The 24,835-nt window shown below is 40.1% G+C and overlaps 1 protein-coding gene across 7 annotated transcripts; it reads left to right on the top strand.

Moving 5' to 3' along the window:
- Positions 1-46: 46 nt before the first annotated feature.
- METTL22 (methyltransferase 22, Kin17 lysine) lies at positions 47-24,446 on the top strand. 7 transcript variants are annotated; one of them, XM_013197317.3, is made up of 14 exons: positions 47-196; positions 4,550-4,669; positions 7,118-7,186; positions 9,771-9,818; positions 12,461-12,813; positions 14,639-14,989; positions 15,380-15,420; positions 15,505-15,649; positions 16,123-16,194; positions 16,760-16,813; positions 18,044-18,124; positions 19,159-19,261; positions 20,045-20,213; positions 21,743-24,446. In XM_013197317.3, exons 5-14 carry the CDS (start codon positions 12,684-12,686, stop codon positions 21,776-21,778), a joined length of 1,182 nt encoding a protein of 393 aa, XP_013052771.3. In that variant the 5' UTR covers positions 47-196; positions 4,550-4,669; positions 7,118-7,186; positions 9,771-9,818; positions 12,461-12,683; the 3' UTR covers positions 21,779-24,446. The 7 variants fall into 7 exon arrangements, with proteins under 7 accessions (XP_013052771.3, XP_013052773.3, XP_066833507.1 ...); XM_066977405.1 differs by lacking the exon at positions 47-196 and adding an exon at positions 9,912-10,258 and having other exon boundaries at positions 4,564-4,669; XM_066977406.1 differs by lacking the exons at positions 47-196; positions 7,118-7,186 and adding an exon at positions 9,912-10,258.
- Positions 24,447-24,835: the final 389 nt, after the last annotated feature.

The raw sequence follows: 24,835 nt of genomic DNA, 5'->3' as shown, positions 1-24,835 counted from the left end.
GAGGCCACGCCCCCTCCGTGCCGGCAGTTCCCGCGCGGAGCCGCCGCGCACGTGGTGGCGCGGGGCAGCGGCCATCGGCCCCGCGAACGGACGGGTTGTGCCTGGCGGAACGGGTGTCTCCGACCTCCCCGAGGTGTGTTTGTGGTACGGGAGGGTGCCCGCCCAGATCTGCAAACCGAGCAGCCGTTACCACCAGGTAACGTTGGGAAGGGTGGTGGACAGAAGCTGTACGTTACCTGGTGATTGAGAAGGGTGGGTGACAGAAGCCGTACAAGGTTTATGGAGGAGGGTAAGATAAGTTTTGTTGGGCTAATTGCCAGTAAGAAGGAACAAACGAGCTTCGGGATGTAAGCCTTAGTTGGGACCTTATGCTCGTCTGTTTCTTCCAACTATATTTGCAGTTTACTTGAAAGATTTACTTGGCCCCACAAGCATCATGTATTGAGCAGGTGTTTTATCAGCGCACTTCTCGTAAACCTAAATCAGAGCCATTCATGTATTTAAACCATCACGCCCTTGTAATGATCAGCCATTGCCACCCTCCAGTTAAAATCAAGGGAAGGCAAAGGGTGTTACAGAGTAAAATGGCAGGAACATGCAATCCACTTAGGTCCAAGCTGCAAATCGAGTATTTTATAAAGTGATCGTCTGTGTCCTGGGCAGTTCTTTTCCTAATTTTGGTGCCACAAAGTTCTAGCTATATGCTTATTTTTAGAAACAAATCAGTTGTTTTAGTCATCAAGTTATGTGGAAGCCCTTGTCGAGTCTGTCTAGATTCACTTTACAGTAAACAAAAGCTAAAGCCTGCTAACTCCTGATACTTTTGTGCCCAGACTGTGATAATAGAAAAGCTTATGTCCAGAATAAGTCAACTCTGTGAGGAGATTTAATTTCCACATCATCATAATCTGATTAGGCAGTCATTCTTGTGCTGAGGAAAAATGAAGAAAGTCAGAAAACTAAAAAAATACAGTTCATCAAAATATCTTCATGTATTTGCCAGGAAAGGTTCATAATGAAAGGAAAAAGACAGTAGTACAGATTGGCTTCACCAGAGATGCTGTTTCCAATTTACTGAGGTCTCAAAAAATAACACAAATTCCTGAAGTTATGCTAGGATTTTCAATATAGGGTAAGAGCCCAGAGTGTACTTATCTTTGTGGAAAAGGAGTGCTAAATTTTGTGTACACAGACTAGCTGTTGATTAGATCTGCTGACATCAACCTGCTATGCAGAATACCAGAGATCATTCAGAAAATGCTGCCAAATTTGCAGTCAATTAATAGCCCATAGAGTGCAATGTACCAAAATTAGCAGTCCTCCGGCCTGAATATACCAGAGCTTCTGTAAGTAACTTCTACCTTATCCTTTCTGCTTGCAAGATGACATGCTGCTGAAGGATTCAGGGTGTGTTCTGCTCTGAAACCCTCAGCATGGATTCCCGGGGCCCTTATTATTATTAGGCAGAATGCATCTAGATTGCAGTTCCTTCCCAGATGCTCTGAATCTATATTGTACGGGTGCAGCAGAGGCCCCAGCCCAGTTATTTTCATAGATTAACAGCTAAGTCCAAGAAGTTATTTGGGGTAAAGCTGCTGAGGAAGTGCTGTGCTAACTCATTGTGTTAATGCTGGAAACGAGTGAATGAAAGAAAGGCAGAGACATTGATTTGGCACCCTGTGGCCAGTTATTCTGGAACTTCTAAATGGTTTACTGAGTATGAGTGTTTTGAGTAGGAAACAGCATGTTATTAATTCCATTATAAACATGCTTGCTGTTGGCAAAATTCCACCTTTTGTCTGGACTTAAATTCTATCTGGATTTAAAAGAGCTATTCCTCTCATAGGTCCAGTGTTTATCTTTTCATACCATATAAACTATCCATGTAAGTTCAATAATCACTTTTTAGGATATTTATCAAAAACTTTATTTTTTTAAAAAGGCTCTTAGAAGATAAATTCCTCAGTTTTCCCTAACGTTTATTTTATTTCCTCTACTCTGTACTTGTGAAAGAGATGTTCGATATACTTACAGTAAGTTATACGAAAATCTGAGGGAGGGAGGGTTTCTCACGATGTTTACCCGTATGACTGCAAAAAAGTAAAAGCTAGATGCCATAAATGTGCACCAATGAATCTAAGTAATTCCACCAAAACAAGTAATACCAACTTATCCAGCATCATTCAGAATCTTTGCCCCAGAGTAATGAGCTACAGGGTTCCGTGGCCTGCAGGTATACGGAGATCACAGCTGTGGGCTCACGCTAGAGGGAGCAGAAAGGCAATTAGAGGTTGTAAAAATCAGTAACGTATAGCAGCAAATCTGGATTGATATTAGAGGTTCAACAAACATCAGTAATACTATGGCAGTGAATAGACTTAAAGATTACGAACTTACCAATACTGTAGCAGTGAATATGCTTGTGGTAGGTTATAGTTATCAAGACTACCCTTGCAGTAGGTTATGCTTCTCAGTACTGTGCTTATGACACGCTACGTACATATATATACATATTCATATACATATTCACCAGAACCAAATGCAGCAGACTGGCCCCAGAAGCGGGGGGCAAGGTCATACTGACCTCAAAGGGTCTGATTTAAAAAACAGTCTCAGAGGAGACCGACCGCCCCCAGAAGTGGGCCCAGAAACGGGACCACAGTAGCGTTCACAGTCTCACTTCGAAGCTGAACCACGTCACATTGCGTAGAGCATCAAAGAGGTGGGAGTCAGTGTGAGAGAGAGGAGTCAGCCCTCTGACGTTCAGCAAAGCTTCGGACTGTCTAGAGTAATACAGGATGTGCGGCACGGTCAGTTCCTCGGAGAGAGCAAAGGACAGGCTCCACTTGGGGTGGAAATCAGGCCCTTTTTATTTCATTGAGACATGAGAGGGTGCAGCACACCACCACTTCTGATGACTAACAGATCTTGTTACTTTCCATCTTCCTCCTGAGACAGCCAGTAGATGATGATATTTCTTATTTTCTTTCATTTTCTTAAGCAAAAATTGTATTTTCCCAAACTGATCCGTCCTTTCTCAGGCAATAAGCTGTTGCTCAGTTTCTTGCTTTGCCCTTATCGATGGTATCTGCAGGACGTCTCCAGTTCTCAGGATGTCCCAGCTTCCCAGGCCCACCTCCCAAGCCGAAGGCTGAGTTCCCAGGCCTGGTTCCCAGCCTGGCAGACATTTCTCTCATCAGTGTTCAGCAGCTGTTTTAAGTCACTATTTTCTCATGGTTGGGTTGCCTTCGTAACTGCTGCCATCACCAGGAAATGTCCTATTTTGTCTGCTGTCTTTTTTTTCTTGGCTGAGGAATTTAATATAAAAGGAGTTTATTATTCAGCATTCCAGTAAAGCTAATTGGATTCTAAAATTTATTCTTGTTTTAAGCTATTAAAAGGTTACCACAATTACTTCCTCTGTCATTAAAAAGAGAAAAGCTAAAAGGCAATGTATGGTATTACAATTTTTAGAGTTAGTGTCCTTTGAAATTACTAGCTTTTGTCTGATTGATCTGAGGTTTGACCATTACTTCTCTGATTTAATCTTTTCATGCAGTTGTACATGTTCAGTTTTTGAACAGCCTCAGCCTGCAGTGAATTTAAAGGAGGGCTGGCCAGTCAATTATGTCTTTGACAAGAGAATACAGGGTGTACATCGCAGCGTCTTCACCCCTACTCAGTATTACCTGGTCTGCCGAAGAAACCCATAGTGTAGATACGTGGTATTGAATTAAAAGGGTAATTATATGAGGGACGTGGTTGAAGTACCCAGCACAGATCATTGCAACCAATTAATTTTTTTTCAAGTCTTGCTGCAAATTGTTCTGTTGAAGAACTAGTTGTTGAGGTTACAGTAGGAAGGGTAGGTAACTCGTTCTGAGCCAGCTGACCGTGGCATCCTCATCTGCTTGAAAATACTGTAGCGCTGCACAGATTGCATTCCGTGATCTCACCTGCAACAGATTCTAGCAATTTTATTCTGAAAATTGCAGCAACAAAAAATTCTGTAGCAGCACCTATCATTTTTCTTACTGTTTGCCAGGGAAGAATCTTCTGTCTGTGCAGAGACAGCATCATCCATGTCTAAATGTAGGTAGAATAATAGTATCTCTACAGTGATCTCTTACCAAGCAAGAATATAGGTTTCTAAACTTTTTTTTTGGGGGGGGGGAGAGGGCGAGAACGTCATCTTTCTAGTTACTGGATTCAGGTATCCCATAGGCCCTGGGTCAATAAAACATTCCAAAAAAAGCATATAATTTCAAATGTGTGTACCTCAATTGTAATTCCATGATCAAAACCTAAATGAGACTAAAGTCTTCCAGAAGCGTGACTATGGAATTATTTGTTGGAAGTACACTGTAAAGGTAGAAGTCAAGTTACGCTGTTCAAGGACTCCCACTGCAGGGAGTAGCACTGTGATCCTGACAGGATATATGCTTTTATTTGCACGATGCCGTAAGACAATAGGCCTGCTAGGTCCTTGAAGAAGTGTGCTACTGAGGATACCTTGGAAGGCTCGTTTTAATAACGTTTCTGCTTTTAGATAAAGACTGCTAGAACATGCTGTGGAGAATGGAGAAATACAATTATCTGGCTTTCTGATACAGAAAAGGAGATGACTGCAGAGTATTAAAAGCAGTAATTTTGAATGGCATAAATCAAGGTATGTGTTTTTCTTTATAAAGTTAAGGCTCTAATGCTTAACCATGTACAGAGACAGAACGTGCTATAAAGTGAAATGCTTCATGCAGGAGCTGCTTGTGCCATTAGAAATAGACCCCACTACAGGAGGGTTTTCTTTGAGCTTTGTAACTATCAGCAAGTGCTAGCGATACATATGTATAGGAGCTCTTGGGAATTCTTTGTGAAATTTGTCAACTGAAATATCTATCAAACTAGAATTTAAGTTTGTCTTGTATGTATCTGCCAGAGTTATATAGCCCCTTCGATCCTCTATTCAAGGTCACACCACTAAAAGAAGTTGCAGTTCTATGGAAAAATACTGATCTTTAGGCAAAATAGAATATCATACTGACAGGAACTGAAATTATTACACAGTTATACCAAACCTTCCTACTGGAGCCGCAATAACAACAAAAAGGATTACTGTAGGCCTTCTGCAGTCACTGATCAAATGCTGCCTCAGAATTCAGCTCAAAACCTTCTTCTTTGTCATTATGCCGTGTTAGTTTATATCACAGTGGTTTCACAAACTAAAAACCTGTGTGCTTCTGAATTTAGTCACGTCATGCTTAGGCATCTTCCTTAGGACTGGGGTGAACTTGAGTCTCAAGCCTTCCTGTTTTCACTGTGTGAGAATATGGAACGTGGGAAGGCTTTGGTTATCCGTGCTTACGCTTGGTGATGCCATGAAAAAGACTGAACTAAAGAATCTCAAGAAGCTGGTTTAGATAAGCTTTGTAGTTAAGATTTTCCAAATACTTTTCTGTTTTCAGGCAGTACAAAACACTCAATAAAGAGATTAGTCACATCTCATCCTTTTTAAGGTCCTTAAAGCCAAAAAAAAAGAAATACCTTTCTTTGAATAGACAGCTGGTAACTGTAAGCACACAGGACAGTTAATCCATTGCTCTGAACGTACAAAGTGTTAGCTCAAGTATGTGAAAGAAAAGCTCCTGGTTTAGGCACTCTGCTTCTGCCTAATGGTATCTGAAAATGATCTCCTTGTTGTTGTATTGAATATAAGATTTACCAACGTTTTCTTCTTTCATTTTTGATCTCCAGCACTGTAAATGACCCAAACCTCAATGCTGTTCTTATATGTCACTTCTCTCAGTTTGTAGTAAGGCCTCCAACTCACCCACGTTTCAGTCCCCAGAGATAACAGCACTGTTTCCCACTGTTTCCCCATGGTGCATCCCAGCTTAAATATTGTATTTAAACATACAAAAAAAAAAAAAGTTGTCTTGAGCCTCAAATCACTCAGTTACACATGAAAGATGCCAGACAAATAAGATAGGAGTATTGATAATAAAAAACAGCCTTCCTCGTTTCTCTTCTCTTGCAAGTTGTGCGCTCTGGAGATGAGTTTATGGAGCACTGGGTTGAGTGCTGATGTGACCGCACACAAAGCACTACATAAAACCCCGAGAAGCACAGCTTGATGTACTGAAAATTGTAGGAAACACAATGCAAAAAAGGAAGTTTTTGTTACTTAATCAATCAAGGATTTATATAGCATGTGAAGCAGAAGAAGTTGGGTAGCTTTTAAGTGTATTGAGCTGGTACAACAGATGCTGATAACCTGAAACACTGAACAGGGACAGGCCTGACATGGACAAGCAAGTTCAGGAAGACTGGGAAACAGAGGGCACAACACAAAGGCACTGCAGGCTAAACAGGAAGAGCCCATCTGTCCCGAACAGAAGGAGTTTTGATTGCTGAAGAAGTAGGTAAAGAAGGAGCTTTGAAAGAATTTCATCACCCTGACTTGTGGCTTCTTTGGTCTCTAAACACGTATCAAGATTCTAAAAAATGGAGCAAATCGTGAAGATCTCCAAATGGGGAGACTCTGCAACCTCTGTGGGCAAGCTGTGCCAGGGCTCTATCACCTGCCTAGGATAGAAGTGTTGCTGGTGCTCAGAGGGAGCCTCCTGTGCTACGGTTTGTGCCCACTGCCTCTGGGCCTGGCCCTGGGCACTGCTGAGCAGAGCCTGGCTCCGTCCTCTGTGCACCCTGCAAGAGATCCCCCTGAGCCTCCTCTTCTCCAGGCCGAACAGGCCCAGCTCAATCAGCATCTCCTCACAGGAGAGGTTCCTGTCCCTCCATCATCCTTGTGGCCCTTCACTGGACTCTGTCCAGTGTGTCCAGGTCTCTCTCATACTGGGGTCCCAGCACTGGATGCAGCACTCCAGGTGCAGCCTCACCAACACTGAGCTGAGGGGAAGGATCACTCCTCTGTCTGCTGGCTCTCCTTCAGCTCCATAACAAGTGTTCACAAACAGTATATTAGCTGAAGTTTCACTTTCCCTGAATCTGTAGAACTTGGAATTTTCTATTATTCCTCCTATTGCGGGCTTTTCTACCAGCCATAGTCGCAGTACTGCAAAATGACAGTGTGTCACTTCAGCTATTCTTCTTCATCTGACAGGGGTGCCAGCAAAATCCTTCCTTTTTGTGTGATGATATTTCAAGAATCTTTTCAACCAGGAATATCAAAGTAAGAATCTTGCTTTTACATTTCTAATGAAGAAGTACTATCTTGCTTTGTAAATTGATGTGGTTCAGTTGAATTTGTTTTCAAATATTTTTTATATATTATTAACTTAAATTAAAAAAGCAGCTGGAAGATGACTTTTTTTTTTCTGAAAGCATAAATGCCTCTGTTTCCTTTTATGATAACAGAATGATGTCTTTAGGCATAGAATCAAGTCCATTAGACAGGCCATTAGCAGGTTCATAGTTGTCCTTGAGCTCCACATCAGGCCAAACTAGATTGAATTAATTTGATTCTTCTTTGTTCTGATTTTATTTTTGGTGTTAGGATAGTTTTGTTTTGTGCAAGTGCTTTATCATAGGCATATTGTTAAGTTTATGGACAGCTTCATTTATTTATTGCTTTGGCTTTATTATTCCTTCAGCTTCCCCAGTAAAAATACAAATGCATTTTCCACTCATTTGCACTGTAATTTTTATTTCAAATGAAATATTCCTTTGCACTAGTTTATACTACTAGTTCAAACAGATAAGCTGACGGCTGCTAGAGAGAGATGGACATGAAATGTTCATAAAGAAAGAGAAAGCTCAGAATTGATAAATTTGATAGAATGAAAAACTTAGGTGTCAAGGTGACATTATCTTATGAAAAAATTCACATAGCATAAACTGAGAGTCTTGGCTGCGCTGCAGTGGGAACAATGGGACAGATAGAGAGCAGGTGGTATGTGCTGTGACACGTAGCATTACATGCTTCGGGGCTAGGCCTGGAGACGTCTGAATTAAATTGATTAATACATACAAGATTATGGAAACCAAACACTAAGCCTTCGGTCAGAGGAGGTTTGCATCTCAGCTGGATGCATAGTGGGTAGAAGGCAGAGACAATAAAGATCACACCCATGATGAGCATCACACTATTCTCTTACCCACTTGTTACTTCTTGTCTCTTTCCTCTTTCCACTGCACTGATGATTTTTCAAGCCATGTTTGTCTAAGCAGATATTTGCTAGGGATCTAGTAAAAGCTTAGGCAGAGATAAGATACAGCTACTTTCTGAGTGCTTTTTTTGTGTGTACCTCTACATGCTGAATAATTTATCCTCTCTTTGCTCTGCATTCTACAGTGCACGTTTAAGTTGGTTGTGTTTGATGTAAACAAGTAGTGAAAACTAGTTCCACGTATCTCCTTTCAACAGCACTGGTATAGTAGGATTGAAAGGATGGGGGCCGATGTATTTCTTCTTCCTGACAGCCTTCAGTTTGGTTTTGGTTTTGTTTTTCGTTTTTACTGACCTAATGAAAGCACTGAATGTGTTTCTGTCTGCTAAGCGTGTAATGAAAGAAAAGAAGACAAGCAAAGAGACAGTACAGTAAGTACTGGAAAGATATCATCAGCCATCAGGGATAAACTACTGAACAGTACAAGATCAGATAGATTTATTTGGTGTAGTATTAATTTGTCTGGTTATTCCTGTCTTAGAATCAGCTCTGTTCTCTTACACATTGCTAAGGAATTAAATTTGTCCCATGATACATATTTTTCAGGGCTGTCTCTAGTTTTTCTCTTCTCTGAACCTCATGCAGCAGTGCTGGTGTTTCAGAAGGCATCCTGCAAGGACATCGTCCTATCAGCATCCATTGGGCCATGAAAGGATTGGGCAAAAATGGGATGCTCTGGGGTTGCCTTATGTAAACAAACTCCTAGTTCATGTGGCTGCGAGGAAGACATAAAATTGAAGTGCATCTTAGTCTTTTACAAAAAAAAGTAGATCTCAGGCATTTGAAATACAGTTCAGGTTCTTGAGATCCTCATGACTGTAAAACAAACCAATTTGGCAGCTTGAATTTTAAGAGTGAAATTCTTATGGCAGTTCCCAGTGCTCTTCTAATCACAATATGCATTGTGGGCAGAAGTAGCAGTAAACATTTCCAAGACTTGCAATGGAAAAATAGGGCTTTTGTTATGTGTAACTATGTTAGAAACCAAGTAGAGCTACATTAGCAAGACTGTAAGCTGTACTGAACATGAGGATCCTTGCCTACAAGGATCAAATAATGAAGCTAGAATCAAATTCATGTGCCTTGTAGCAACTGAAAATCAAAGAGATTCCTTGTTAGATATTGCCATGACAATGGTGAGGGAAGATGCAAACAATTTTACTAAAGAGAGAAGGTTTTTATTTTAAGATACAGGAAAAACAAGTATAATCCCTATGAAAGGGACAGTGCATCTTTGGCCTGGGAGCTTCATGCACTGTCTTCACCAGCGTTTCATTGTCACTCATGCTGCTGTTCCACACCAGCAGTTCATGACTAAGAACAGAGAATGGCAATTAAAATTAAAAGCAGCTAGTTTTCATTTTGCTTCTGGCAGGGGTAGCCTGGTCAGGGGCAAAGTACAGCACTGGGAGGAAGCATGAGCCAGAAGTTTCGGGTGGATGCAGATGAGGTCATTTTGGTTTGGGCCATTCTGAGTGATGCCTGTAGTGAGTTCAGCGTCTGTAGCTGTCCTGCTGGGAGTAGAAATTACGAGCAAGAGCTGGGAAAATGTAAGAGGTAACATGACTTTAATTTTTCTGTCACCAGATGTGGCCAGCCCAGACTTTGCTTTCCCTCCCACACCTCTCAGAAAAGGTAAGTTTTTATAAACTAAATACATTTACCAACTTCAAGGAGTTGTTGAGGTCACTAAGCTAAGCTATTACTACACATCTGCTTTGCTTCCAGAAGTGCACACAGCCAAAATCTCACTTCTAGGCGTGTCTTCATAACCTTTGTGCTGAGGTGGAGAGGGAGGATGAGTGCTGAACCCATCTGCCTTCTGCTGTGGGGCATCCCTTCAGAGCTTCACTGGCATTTCTTGGTCTGAAGCTTTCCTCTTCTTAAGCGTATCCTTGCAGCTGTTACCAGCCCACAGCTGTGCTCCTACTCATCCATGGACTGCCTTGTTGCTAAAGCCCTCTTGTGTGTAGTCCAGAAACTGCATCTCCACAGCTAGATCGTCAGCTAGCTGTCAACTGCATTATGATGTCTGCAACCACACTGGCTCCTTTAAGACCTTCTGCAGCCATGAGGTATTCCTGCTTTGCCTAATGATATTATCTATGTGAAACAAGGTAATTGCATTTCTTAGAAAATAAATGATAACAGCTCCATTTGTCATAAAACACGCCCTTGTGTTTAAAACACCTGTGTAATGGAGTGAATTGCCTAACTTTTTAACTGCTCCAGTAATACAAACTTAGTCTGCACACCAGTAAAGTATCTCTTACTACAAACTGGTAAGATTTTGTGACAAATATCTGCTTTGTCTGTATGTTGTTAGTGCTTTATAGCAGTGGAAAATATGCCAGCAGAGAGAGACTGCAGTAATAACTTAACTGGCAGAGTATCACCACAGGAAGCAAATAATATTCTGCTCTTTCACAGGAGCCAGACAAAAGGAAAACAAATCTCCAAAGCATTTTGTCAGATATTCACCCACAGACACTCCAAGGAGAGATATGAATGGCTCCCTATATTTTCCATTTCATTACCACTTAGACTGTAAATACAGGGAAAGATTACTACACTCTCTTAATAATTCTTAGCCTTTATAATAGATGCAAATAACAAGAAACAGAAAGACATCTAAAAATACAGACTTTGCATTACATTCCAAGGTTTTTTTTTAAGAGCATTAATTTTGTTTAAATTAGAGCATATCTATGCCTGCTGCTGCACAGAGACCAGGAACCAGAGCTGCGGTCAGCCCGGCCACCACAGCACGTGGTACCCACAGGCTGCCCGAGGCCTCCAGGCAGCCCGGCCGGGCACCGCGGTGCCAGGTGAGAGCAGCCTGCCCTGGGCCATGCTGTGCCTGCCCCGGGCACTGAGACCCGAGATGCAGGTAATAGAAGCTGCTGTCAGCTGGTGCCTGATGCTGCAAGTTGCTTACATCTCTGTTCCTAGTTTCCCAAAGTGCTCTGGCGTAGTGTTCCTGCTCAACGCCTAACTCGGGCTTGTTTATTTTACCTGGCTCACTACACCTGGTGAAAACTGTGATTAAGCGAGGCCCCCTATCCCCAAATCAGTGCACAGATCCTGCTGTTGCTCCATCTAACCCCACTGCGGCAGCAGCAGTTCTGACATTCTCTGGCTACGAAGAGCTCTGCCCGCTTGCCCCTTTAGTTTTGTTAGTTGGTGGCGTTTTTTGAAGTGTTGCATGGAACTCAGGATGAAGCGAGGCAGGGTAGCTCTGAACCAAGTAACTAATGGCAGTGGGGAGCGTGGGTTCAATTCTGCCTGAGTGCTGCAGATGCTTTATGGACTGACAAAACTTAGCTGCTGGCATCCCCTTTTGCCAGCTTGCCGGACTTCACCTCGGGCTTAGCGCTAGGTAATTAAAGAACCTCTGCGTGCTTTCGAGGGGCCAACGCCTCCACCCCAGCGCAGCCCGCAGCGGGAAGCCGCCTCGGCGTTTGCTGCGAGGAGCCGGACCGGGGCCGGGCAGGGCCTAGGAGCGGCCACGAACGGCCCCGGCATTTCCCCAGAGCCGCGGCGGCCTCGGGGCCCGCGGGGCGCGGCCTCGCGTCAGCTGCGCGCCGGAAGGGGCCGGCGGCTCCGCCATGGCGGCGGGCCCGGGGCCGCGGCAGGTACCGGGGGGGCGCGGGGCTGTGCCCGCCGGTAGCGCGGAGGGTCGGCGGCTGGGGGTCGTGTGTGAGAGCCGAGCCTGCCGCCTCTGGGTTTAAGACGTGGTTTTGTGTTCGCGTCTTCGGTTCGGCAGCGCTTCGCGAGCCCCCCGCAAAACGCCCGGTTTGGGGCGTGTGGGGAAATAAACGCCGCCTCTCTTCTTGTGTTCGCGGCGGGTAATTCACCCGTTCGTGCTCCAGCAGAGCTGTGGGTATGAGGGAACGAGGATGGCTTCGGTTGTTTCTTTTCTGGGGGAAAGTAAAGAGCACCAGAGATGACAGGCAGGATACCTTACCTGCTCTGATTGTAAAGTTATGCACTCAAGTCATTTCTATGAAGACTTGGCTTTGTCAAACTGCACATTTGCAATAACGTTTGGTTTTTCAGGGGGTTTGTTAGTTTTTAACGCTAGCTAATTAGCAGCTCTTCTCCTGAAAGTATGTGGTATCTGCCAGCAAGCTGCTAGTGATAGTTGGTAGAGTGGAGCATTGCAAAAGAGCACAGAAGTATTGCAACTTTGTAGTCCAGTGTAACCGTATTTTTATCTTCTAAAATATTGCTGGAACAACACTATATAACTAAAAGCTGTCTGTATTTGGTTTTAGGTTGAATATCCTGATTCACAACTTGGTGTCTTATTGGAGCACGGGGGAGTCATTGCATGACTGCAGCGTGCATGAGTTCTTCGCAGCACCTACGTCGTGAGGTTGTCTTGCTGAGCAGAACTGCTGCCTGACGCCCACTGACAGAGAAGTATTGGATCTCCTTGTGACAGCACTTCACAGGAAACCGTATGGTTACTGTAAATGTTCCTCTCACCAGCGTATCATGGGAGATGTGACAGAGGAGGAGATGGATAACCTCACATTCAAAAGTGACACTGTGCTTTCTGATGTTCACATACACTGTCCAAACAAAAGACATCTCATGGTACGGTTGAATGCAGTTGGACAACCAGGTAATGTGTATTTAGACTGATGGAACTGTATTTTAAGTATATTTGAATATCTTTGTAATGGCTGAATCCTCCTTTGAATGGTTGATAGTAATCATTACATATTTTGCTCCGGTTAGAAGCAGAATTGCTTCCTGCTCAGTATTTAGGAAGAGGGCTAACTGGATTGTCCTTGTGAAATTAAATACATAAATTAAAACTATTAATGTGGAATTTGTAGACAACCCATCTTAAAAAAAAAAAACCACGAGTTACTTTCTGAGAAGAAGTAACCACATTAATCTTCATGCAGGCTTAATTTTATTTACCTGTAATCTCAAGACAGCACCGTGGGAATCATGTTAAAAAGTTAGGATGTTTCTTGCATGTAGACTAAAGCCAAGAAGCCATTGGTTTTAAATATTATCACTTAAAATAACAAGATAATTATTCATGATTTCTATAAAATCTTTAAGTGATGATTTACTATCTATTCCAGAGGAACCTAACAGCTTTGTTTTCTTTGTTTGTTTGTTTGTTTGTTTTTTGAAAAAAGCAATGACAAAGCTCAGTATAGCTATGGACTTACATTAGCAATGGCTCGTATAATTCGAAGAGTCGAGGCCTTAGTGGAAATGAATTGACAAATGAATGCCTCTGCCAGTTTGTGGGCTTCTGTAAGGTTGTCAGGGAAAATGACTTTGAAGCTGTTAGTAAAATGTTCTGCAGAAAAGTATCTCTCCTGCTGTGACAGAAGTGCTAATTGTTTTTTCAAACCTAGTTGTGACGTTAAAAATAAAGAAACTTGCAATTATTCTAGCGCATGCTAATGTAAAAAAAAGTACAAGAGAAAAGAGGGTCAAAAGGCTTTACAAGGAAGTAGAAACTAATTATGACCTTGATCAGGTCAAAATCAGGTAATTAATGCTGTGATGTGTTGTCACAAGGCTTAGCATTCATTTGCTGTGATTCTTCTTGATGTCAAGATCCTTTTAACACGACAAAATGAGAGTCAGTGCTATGTACTCTGAAATAAAGGAATTTTCCAGATCAGAACTGGATTGTAGTGTAACAGCTTTAAGTTAACAAATGTGACAATAGAACTTCATACACTGTGGAGCTGTTGAAAGCAATAGTGGCAATTGGTTTCCCTTTGGTGAGAATAAACAGAATTGTAAGAAATTCTTAGAATCCTGCTGGTATTGACCTTTTTCACTGGTCATGTTCTTGCTTAAAAAACAAAAGTGTTAGCATGTCAGTATGTCCAGTCTAAGCTGATACGAGACAGATTGCCTATTTGTGCTGTCTCATTCTGCTTTAAGCTGATTTCAAGGTAGGAAGTTATGTGACTCCAAAAGACTTTTAAAATAGTAAAAGAAATTGTTTACTTTTTACTAGAACATGTTAGTTTCTTTTAAAACAGGAATTAAATCAACATAAAGACACAAATTGTAATTTATGATATTAATTCTTCTTTCAACTTGGTTTAAGCTTGTCTCAGCAGAAGTTGTTTTGAAGGATGTAAGAAACCATTCATTTTCCCAGTTGCTAAGAGAGGTGTTATTAAATCAGGTGAACGTGAACTTGACTGAGTAGATGTTGAGTCAACCAGTAGACTGTGGAAGTGCTTCATTTATTCCTACTGTGACAGAACTTAGTAGCAGAAATATTTCCTTCTAGCAAATAGAACTATATTTCAATATACCTGTATGATTTACAATCTTCTATATTTTTACAATATGTGAAATGCATATCAAAATGTCATGCATATGGAAATTGGCCTATAGATTCTGTTCTTACCTAGTGCTGATCTTTAAATTCTTCCCCCTCCTGCCCCATGTTCTTGCAGTATTCCTGTCGTATTTCAAACTCCTTTGGAACACAGACAATTGGGCATCTGAGAAATCTGGAAGAGAAGCTACAGCTGAAAGAGAACACCAGTACAGCAGTGGAGATGAACTGTGTGACAAGGACAGGAATAATCTAAAAAATGAAAGGGAATCGAATACTGAAGGACTAGAAGCTCTGCTGGATGATGATGGAGACTTGGAAGTGGTCAGAAGACCTCGAAGCACTTCTGATTTGGAGGCGGAGGATCTTTCGAGGGATAGGGTATATCCTGTAATTCTGATGAAAGGGAAAGAAGATACTTTTGAAAATGAAGAACAAGAATGCACTTGCACTGATGTTGTTAAAATAGGTAAATAGTAAGGTTATGTTCAAGGAGAAATGGGATAAGTATCTGTTTGGGCAAAACAAAAGAAAAGTAGCTCTTTCTTATAAATTAAACAAAAGTAGTTAAGTGAAAGGAGATAATAAACCAAACGTAATACTGTGACATTGTAAGTACTTTAAAAACAAACTGTTTTTCTCCAGAAGTGATTTGGGCAGTAGTATACCATGGGGGAATGGTTCTACTTGATGAGAGTGGGGTCTTCAGAATTATCTAGCATTATGTAAAATGAACAGTGTTTGGTTCTAGATTTAAAAGGGAAGCATGAACTGACTTTTCAAATTTGCTACTTACTGTGGAGCTTGATTTGAACAATGTTTTAAAACAATTATTTCTGCTCCTCCTCCATTTTCACAGAGCATACTATGGCAACCCCCTTAGAAGATGTTGGAAAACAAGTAGGTATTGTACCTTGTATTATCTTGCTGTTCATGGATTGTGCTTCAGAATGTGCCCAGTGAAACTGCATCTCTTATCTGAAGGTCTGGCGTGCAGCTTTCCTTCTTGCTGACTACGTTCTGTTTAAACGGGACATGTTCAGGTGTTGCACAGTACTAGAGCTTGGAGGTGGCACTGGAATTACAAGCATTATAATGGGAACAGTTGCCAACAGAGTTTATTGCACAGGTAAGGCACTTGTTTTTAATATAATATTTTCATGAAACTCCACAAAGCAGTATTTTCATCCTGGGATTTTCATCCTCATCTATTCTTTTTTTAATTAATAATTTGTTATCGATATGTATAAAATTGTGTTTATTGAAAAGTAGCAATAACTTTCAGAACAGGATGAAAAAGCAGTAATATTTCTAGGTGCAAAAGCTTTAAAAAACAATATGTTGCTGTGAGTTCATGATAGTTTGCCTGGATTAAAGTACAGCAACCTAACGTTGTTATTCAGGGATTACTCAGAGCTTAGTACTGAAAGACACAAGCAAGAAGGATGCTAGGGAAGCAGTTATCAGGGGTGAGAGTTGCTCTGAATTTTCCATAATCTCATCAGTTTGACAGAAATTTAGAGAGTTAGTCCGAGAGGTCAGGGACACACACAGCACATGTAAAATAATCTTATTTTGAATATTGTCATCACTTTTTTCCAGATGTTGGTGACGATCTTCTGGCCATGTGTGAGCAAAATGTTGCATTAAACAAACATTTGATGGAGCCAGGAGGTAAGTGCTGTGCAGTCGATACTTGTATGATTGCCTAACTGTGAATTCCTTTGGGATTAAACAACATAAGTCATTGGCAAGGTGGTGTGTTTACAAGTAAAATTAAAATTTTGTCTTGGTTAAAAGTCACTCATTTAGAAAGATGGAAGAAATGTATATGTGGTCCATAATGGGACAGCTTCTTTTGGAAAAGAGCAAAATACTTGATCTTTCTTTGGTCGGCAGTTAAGACAGCTGTGGTTCCAGTCATTGTGTTAGTTTCACCGAGGTACTTGGAGGATCACAGATGTCTAGGTGCCAAGGGTCATGTAAACAGAGTGTAAATGACAGAGGTGGAACTCTGAGAAGTATTTTGCAGGTGAGACGTGTAAAAGAGAAAGTGGGGTGTTTCTGATCCTTAAGTTCATCTTATATTTCTTTTGTCAGGGGTAACTGGTTTTGTAAAGTAAATGATTTGATGTTCAACCTTACTTGTTTCATGTGTCCTCATAATACATCTTTATCACTTGTTGCAGCACTGGCTGAAAGGCCATTTGTGACTGTTGTGGTCTTTCTTCACCCACAGGAGGAGAAATTAAAGTAAAGGAACTTGACTGGCTGAAAGATGAATTCTGCACTGGTAGGTAGTTGTAATGGGTCCTTTGTGACGATTTTTTTCCTCTTAAATCCATCAAGAAAAGTTCGCTCCACTATTTATGTAGACAGCCAGTCTTCCAGCACCCATGCCTCTGGTAAAATAGCTGAAAGTTCGCTATTGTGTTTGGGGGTGTCGTTGCCATGTGAATGAGTAAGAAAAGGATTACTGATAGGTTGAGGATAGATGAATAGTGGTTGTCCTTTGTTTAGTGAGATGAAATTCAGAAGTGCGAATACAGTGTGTCATTATGTGGTGATACCAAAATCCAAGTACAATGACGTGGATTTGTATAATCCAGATTTTGATGTGATGGTATTGTATTGCTTACGGTGGCTTGCATGCAGAACAACGAAAGGTGGGGAGGAGGACAGGTGATCTCTTGAAGGTGTGTAAATCTTTTTTCCAAATGTAGTAATGAATGTGTTATATTTTACATATTTGGAAAGGGAATATGGTTTGCTACTTTTAGTAAAATAAAAGGCAGCTAACGTGAGTAATTTTTAAAGTGCAATTAGCAGTAGTAAAGCAGATCATTAAAGCTTTCTAGTAGTTACAAATATCGACCTTTTGTAAAAGAAATTTAAGGTCAACACAAAATTATAGCACTTGGGTGTGTGAATCCTGCTTTGCTTTTTAGGTTATGGTATCACTTAACTGTAGTAGTTCGATGTAATGATTCGAAAAATAGAACAACTATTTATGGAAGTAAAACCATCCTTTACACTTTCAAAAGCCTCTCTAGGACCTTAGAAATTTTCATGAAATAATAACATTTAATACTGCCAGTTGAAAAGGTTGTGTGATTTTTAGACCATCAGAGAGAACATCTAAATTTTAACCAAGTCTAAATTTTAGAAAGCATAACTAAGTAGGAATCTTAATCAAATTTTGCATGAAAATGCATTTGTTTTCTAGTTAAATCTGTGATCTTCCTACAGGGTAGTAATGGGTTGTAAATTCTTACGTCAAGGAAATCTTACTCGTGCCGGTCGATCCTGAGAGGACTGGACATATGGCACAGAAATCAAAGGACTGCAGGGAACTTCAGGGAACAAACGGAGGCTGTGATTTCCCTGTAGTGGGATGCTCTGCTTACTGAGTAGCAGATGAGCAGAGGAGTTAAAATGTTTGTTTGTTTGTTTGTTTTTTTTAAGTCTATCAAACACTTGAGCCAGTTAACCTTGTACACCAAAACCATCTTTGTTGTTACAGATCCTGAAGCTCTTTTTAGCTGGTCTGAAGAAGAGATTGCTGATTTGCATGACCACTGCACTGTGATAATGGCAGCTGATGGTATGAAAATGTAAACAGTAAACTTTTTACATCAAACACTTGAGCATTATGAGTAAATAACATAACCGTATCTATTTTGCTTTGGAAATCTAACAGATCAGATCCCTACCAAATTTGTCAAACCTCTGCCGTGTGTTCTTGTCTTTATTTTTTTTTTTTAAGGAATTGTATTTACAATCTGAATTAGCAATAGAAGAGACACTGAAAACATCCACTAACCTTTTCTTTCATTTTATGTGGTAATTTTTTTGTAACTAAATAAACTATTCAGAGAACTTAATCACACACAAGTGATGAAATTGACTTTCAGATTAAAAAAAAAAGTTAAGTGTTGTCGTGTTGTCGTCCTACCTTTGTCTTGCATCAGATAACCTCTATACAAATAAAGGTTGATGGCCCAAATCACGTGTTCTGTAATGTGGAAAAAAAGTCTCAAGCATTGCACTTACCCTTAGAGTGTGTCCCTTCGGACATCTTTCGCTTATTTTCCATTCTTGCTTAATGGAAAGAAAAAAAGACAAGCTAGCTTATCTGTATAGAAAAACTTCGTTTAATATTTAAGTAAAGGAGGATTATTTTTAGTTATGATATTGAAAGATGTTGGAAAACTGCCTTCCAAAGAGATGCGCTGATAGTGGTATTATTTACTGCCTTTTTTATTCTTATTATTAAATAAAGGAGGCCCTATACATTGTGATATCATGCCTTTTTTAGCTTTGCAGTAAGATATTTCCAGGATGAGGGAGAGTTTGTTAAAGTTTGTAAGTTGCCTGACAGAAGGGATTCCCACAGACACGAGAGAAATCTTTAAGAAGGTCTGACGTAAAGAGCAGCAGTGGATATTGATACCGGGTCAGTTGTTGCCATTAAAAATATAATACTTCGGGATTTAGCTAAAATAATGACTTATAAAAAGCTAAAATAATGACTTATTTGATTAGAATAATCTAATTAAGGTTTGTTGTTGTTTCATGCCTGAGATTTAAGTAAGTACTACTCTTAAATGTACATACTCTGTGCTCTTTTTCCTGTAGTGTTCTATGATGATGACCTGACAGATGCCTTGTTCAGAACGCTGTACAGAATCACACACAACTTGAAAAAATCTTGCACAGTTTTCCTAGCAATAGAAAAGAGGCAAGTATTACCAAGAAGCACTAAAATTTTACATGCTTACCTTTATTTGGAAGAAACCCTGATTTACTTGAAGGTTGTTTTATGATTATCATTGAATTGGTTGATCAAAGGCTGCAGTGTATGCCCAATAAACGCATTTGGTTTTATACTTATTTAATTTTTATCAGTTCAGAATTTTACTTCCAGAAGAGTTTGGCTTTTGTGATCTTACTTTTGCTTGCATCAGATAGATAACCTCTGTGCAAATAAAGGTAAATAGCTGGCTAGTCTGATCTGCAATACTTTACAAAGTGTGCCGTGTGTTTAGGAGTTTGTAGACTAAAGTGTCGAGTAGAATGAAGGAGCTTAGAATGAGGACATACATCTCCCAGCCTGCATCCCTCCATAACAATTTCTCTTGTGTTTCCTTTGAAGGAATTGTTGTATGTTTTTGAGTACTCACATGTTGTAGTCCATTCATGAAGTAATGTATACATAGTCCACATGTAAAGATGTGTAAGCAGCAGCTATTCATATGATTTGTTGCAAAGCGTTTCTCCCAGAAGTGAAGCTAGTGATTTTGTTGAGGCAAAATGTGCTAAAATCAGTGGAGAGGTTCATCCAAGACCTGGCTTATTGATAGCATGTCTCATCTGCTTTTCGGGGGCAGCAGGGTTACTTCTTTGACTGTGAGAGTTAATTACACTGAGAAGACCCACATTTGCCATTAGCTGAGGAAAGTCACATAGCTCTTTAAGCCACCAGTATAGGAGAAAGGTTTTAAATTAAATATTTTGTTGCCAGACTGAACTTCACTTTAAGACATATGGATATTACATGCGAAGCCTACAGCCACTTTAGAAATACTCTAAATGATTTGGAGAATCTCCAGGATGGAAAAATGAAATATCATGTGGAGCCCATTAAGCCTGATTTCTGCCAGTTTCTCAGTTATGAACGGATCGAGCAGTTGGTAAGTGGCATTCATTAAAATAAATGTAATGCGTTGGGCTAATAATCTCAAATTAGATTTTAGCTGTTTACTTAATATGAAGTAAGAACAGGAGAATAAATATTACCTTCTTATTTCCATTTAGCTGTTTATTATTTTAAAATAATTCTTGTCCGTGCTTACATAATCTATACTAAATTGACATAATGTGCCCTTTTCTATTACAGAGCAATACAATGGCTTAGATTGTTTCTTAACCTCTGAGGAAATGAGTGCAATTTCCATTACTTTGTAAAATATAAATGTTGCGATTGACTAGAAAATGGACCAATATCTCTTTTCATTTATTTGCTTGTAAAAGAGCTTTCATTTTATAGTTTTCATAATTCCTTTCTCAGCTCAGGGTTAAGGTAATAATATTCTAATACCTATGAAGAAGTCGATTAGTAGTAAACTTCTGGTATTCAGAAATGTATCAGATATATTATTTCTGGTTGTCTAATTACATTCCAAGCATTCGTGGTTCTCTCTCTCTCGCTATATTTCTTTTTTCCCCAGTTGTATTCTCTTATGAATATTGTGCAGGCTAGCTAGTAGCTTGCTAGCTTCTATAGTGATACAAATTAACTGACCTTTTGGGAGAACTTGCAAGTCTTACAGTGGATTGCAGATCTATTACCATGTAGGCAATGTGCTATTGCTATGTCTACTACAGTATGTGTGCATAGTAAGATTCTGGGGACCACAGTTGTTTTGTGAGATTGATTTATTTTTCTTGTTAGTGCTGACACCTTCAGGTACCAAGTTTTGCACGTATGATTTATAACAACTTTTACAAGTGTAAAAATATAATACGGGTTATATCTAAATGTCTAAACTCGTTCCCTGCATGCTTTTTGTGGAAGGTTGCTACTGGTCTTTGAAATAGATGCATTTTTTAAAACAGACAAGTGGTTTTTTTATTGTGAACTACACTGCCACAATTCGAGATGTTGTGCTGATGAGTATATGATAGTCTGATTACTAATCTTTATATAACCAGCAAAGCTTATACTGATTTGTTCTACAAAAATGAAGTGGTCTGTTTTTCATCTTTGTTGTACAATGGATTGAGAAGTGTGTGTGTGTATAAAACATGCATTTGTGGGACCTTGGTTCCTCAGTAAATCAAGTATTTTTTCAGTTGTATCTTTATTGGCATTATTGGAAGCATTTGTCAACACAGGCTAAGAAAAAGAGCAAGATTCTCGGTCAAAATGCTGCAAAACATTATGTAGACTAATGAAATAATTTTAAGAAACTACTTGAATTACACTACTTGTTATAAAAATAGAAAATAAAAAAATCCGTGCTGCAGGAATAAAGAACTCGATTCTGTTGCTCTGTCTCAAGGACAATTTGGTGGTCATTCTAAGGGACTAGAGAGTTGGATTGACTATAAAGTACAGAGTGTGTCTTAAAAGTTTTTTTAAAATGTGCATGTTTAACATTATCAAATAACAGTCTGCTGGTCTTAGAAAATAACTATAAATATTTTTCCCCTCCTATAGGAATTGTGGAAGATTATTGCTGATCAGCTAACGTGACAGGGACATGAGAAAACAGAAGATATTTATCGAAGGACAATGACTTTTTTTTGGATGTTTATTAAAAAAAAATCCTGGTGGAACTGAGTTCTCAGAAAGTGATTCCACGCAGATTTGCCTTACCTCAATAAGTTTTTGTTCTGGCACTTAGGACATGGTTTCTTTGCTTCTGGTATGAAGCTGGTTAATGTTGAGCTGAGTACATGCTGGATGAGAAGCTGGCTGTGACACAGTACTGTGCTGTGTGCTCTCCAGGACTGATGGCTTAGGTTTTAGATTCTGACAAAGAGGTATTTAACCTTTTTCTGTGTGGCTGATTTGCAGATGTCATGCATGTTCCCTTTGGGTTTTCTGAACTTGGACACTGTTCTCAGTCTTACCCCGAGTTCCACGTTGTGTGTATTTATGGACACTTGTGAAACAGTCCTCTGTCATGAACTTTTCTTTAAACAGTCTGTTTATGCAACGTAGTTCTTTGGTTTTGGTTTGTATAAATCATTCTAGTTAGGGCAACTGTCTCAACTGAAAGGAGACAAGATACATTTAGTCTGAGCCTCTAAAAATGTTCCACATAGGTCTCGGAGCCATATCGTCCTGCTGGCATTTTAAGCTATTCTGTGCTCGCCAGCTTGAGGATAGGAAGGTGCCATGTGACGTGACCTCCCCCTCTTTAAAAGCTGGAATTCTGAATGTATACGTGTGAGGCAGGGGAGAAGGAGGTGACCCACGTCTTGCCCGTGAGGGGCTTTCAGTGCCTTAGCTTTTGGATTAAAGTACAACATACTTATCAAATCTCTCCTGTGTTATTAATGAAACCAAAGTTCACAGTATTTGTACTTACTATAAATGATACATGTACTATCATGTTTATATCACTTGCCATATGTACACTGTCACTTAAGTTCTTGTGCCTACTGGATTCTTTTTGTGCCTACTGGATTCTTTAGCATTACGAGAATGTTATGATAAAGCTGTCCCAGCCTGTGACTCGTGGGAGTGTGCATACATTACATCAGAAGCATCTGGTTGTCTTCTTGGAAGTCTGCTCTACATTTGGTTTAGTTTGGTTGTTTTAGGTCAATTATTTCATAACCTTAATGCTCATTTACATGAAGACATATTTTTTCTATTTTTCATGTTGTTTAATGAGGTGAAAGGTCATTAGATGAAGATGGCCTTTTCCTTTGAGTATAGCCAATCAAAGTAAAAAATGCGCTATGTTGGCATATACCTGCCTGGATTATTGTAGAAAACTCTCAGAACCCTCATTTAAAGCTGAATGATAAAACAAGCGAAGAAAACCCTATATTTTAATCCAAAGATTCCAAAACCAGAGTTCTTGGTTTTGGTGTGTAGTGGTTTTGGCAACATGCCACCTCTACTGTCCTGAAGGACCGTCTTAACAGCTAGAACCTAAGCCATAGACTAAATGAACTCTGTGGACATTTTACGGACATTTCACAGGGGTGGTTCATAGACTAAGGGAATGATCTGTGGGTATAAGTTGAAGGATAGTGATCAATGAGCACATACTGGATAAGGTGGGACCTGAGCATAATGTAAGTGGTGTGGAATAACGGGTGGATATTGTACTGGTTTTGTCTGGGATAGAGTTACTTTTCTTCATAGTTGCTTGTGCTGTGTTTTGGATTTGTGATGAAAACAGTACTGACAACACGCTGATGTTTTAGAGTTGCTGTGCAGTGGTTACACAGCATCAGGGTCGTCTCTGTTTCTCATGCTGCCCTGCGGGTGAGTGGGAAGGGGATGCAGCCAGGACTGCTGACTGCAGCTAACCAAAGCCATGTTCCATACCGCGTGGTGTTGTGCTCAGTAATAAAAGCTAGGGGGAAGAAGGAGGTGGGAGGGACGTTTGGAGGTACGGTGTTTGTCTTCCCAAGTTGCCGTTACACGTGGTGAATCCCAGCTGTCCTGGAAGTGGCTGAACACCCGTGGGAAGTGGTGAATGATTCCTTGTTTTGCTTTGCTTGCGCACGTAGCTTTTGCTTTACCTATTCAATTGTATTTATGTCAAACCATGGATTTTTTCATGTTAACGTTTCCAATTCTGTCCCCCATCCACCTGGGGCAGTGAGAGAGCAGCTGTGTGGTGCTGAGCTGCCTACTGGGGTTAAACCGGAGAAGTTTGTTTTGCAATGTTATTAACTGTGACAAATTAACTGAAGAAAACTGTTTTTGAATGTAGCTGCTCATTTAAATAGTGCTTTTCTGAAGGTTATAGCAAGAGATGAATGTGAACTGGTGTGAAATAGCGTGTGTAGTTAAAGAAGAGTTTTACTTGCACAGGAATTCTGAACGCCTTTGGAATTATCGACAGAAACTCATCCAGGTAGGGGGGTACTCTAAATCCGTTCAACATAGAATTCAGTCACTTTACCACAACTGGCTTAAATTAGCATCTGAAAATATATATATATATACCTGTGTCTTTGTTTGAGTAAATATGAACATCACTGCTGCTTGGGAAGCAAGCTGAAGTAGAATTTCCTCCTAAAGACATAAAGCTAATCTTTCTGTTGAAGGGAAACAACTACTTTGGGGGTTCGGTGACGGAGGTCTACAGGTCAGCTTGCAAATTTGGATATGACGCTTATCACTGATGATAAGGAATAGTCAAAAACAGGCAGTAATTCTAAGAACACAAGAATTGCAGAGTCTTAGAATGCCTTGGCTTTGCAATGTAAATGAGAGAGAAGTATAGGCTGACCTGCCAGGGAACTGGCTGCTGCTACTTAAGGATATTTAGTAAGGACCTTTTCAATTTTATTCTTAATCGCGCTTTAAATAGGTCACACATGGTAGTATTTTTTAGAACTCATCACAAAATTTACACCTTGTTTGTTAGGATGATTAAAAGTGGAAAATTGCTTAGTGTTAAGCATACAGATCATGACTGGAAACCAAGTTGGTGCCTAAAATGATAATACTTCTGGCACGTTACCTGTATGTATATGATCAAGAAGGTGTTTTGTTTTATTTTTTTCCTAATAAAGCATGATTAAAAAAAAAATGGTATGCTTGTGGGGTGGTGCATCT

The sequence above is a fragment of the Anser cygnoides genome, chromosome 15 (genome assembly GCF_040182565.1).
Source record: "Anser cygnoides isolate HZ-2024a breed goose chromosome 15, Taihu_goose_T2T_genome, whole genome shotgun sequence".
In the NCBI taxonomy this organism is placed as follows: domain Eukaryota; kingdom Metazoa; phylum Chordata; class Aves; order Anseriformes; family Anatidae; genus Anser; species Anser cygnoides.
Note: the sequence above shows the minus strand (reverse complement) of the source record. Positions and strands in the feature narration are given on the sequence as shown.

Excerpts from the sequence above, each read along its gene's own strand:
- METTL22 (XM_013197317.3), top strand. The coding sequence starts at position 12,684 with ATGGGAGATGTGACAGAGGAGGAGATGGATAACCTCACATTCAAAAGT. Across the intron at positions 15,650-16,122 it reads CAACAGAGTTTATTGCACAG|ATGTTGGTGACGATCTTCTG; the intron begins GTAAGGCACTTG and ends ACTTTTTTCCAG. Across the intron at positions 18,125-19,158 it reads TGTGATAATGGCAGCTGATG|TGTTCTATGATGATGACCTG; the intron begins GTATGAAAATGT and ends TTTTTCCTGTAG.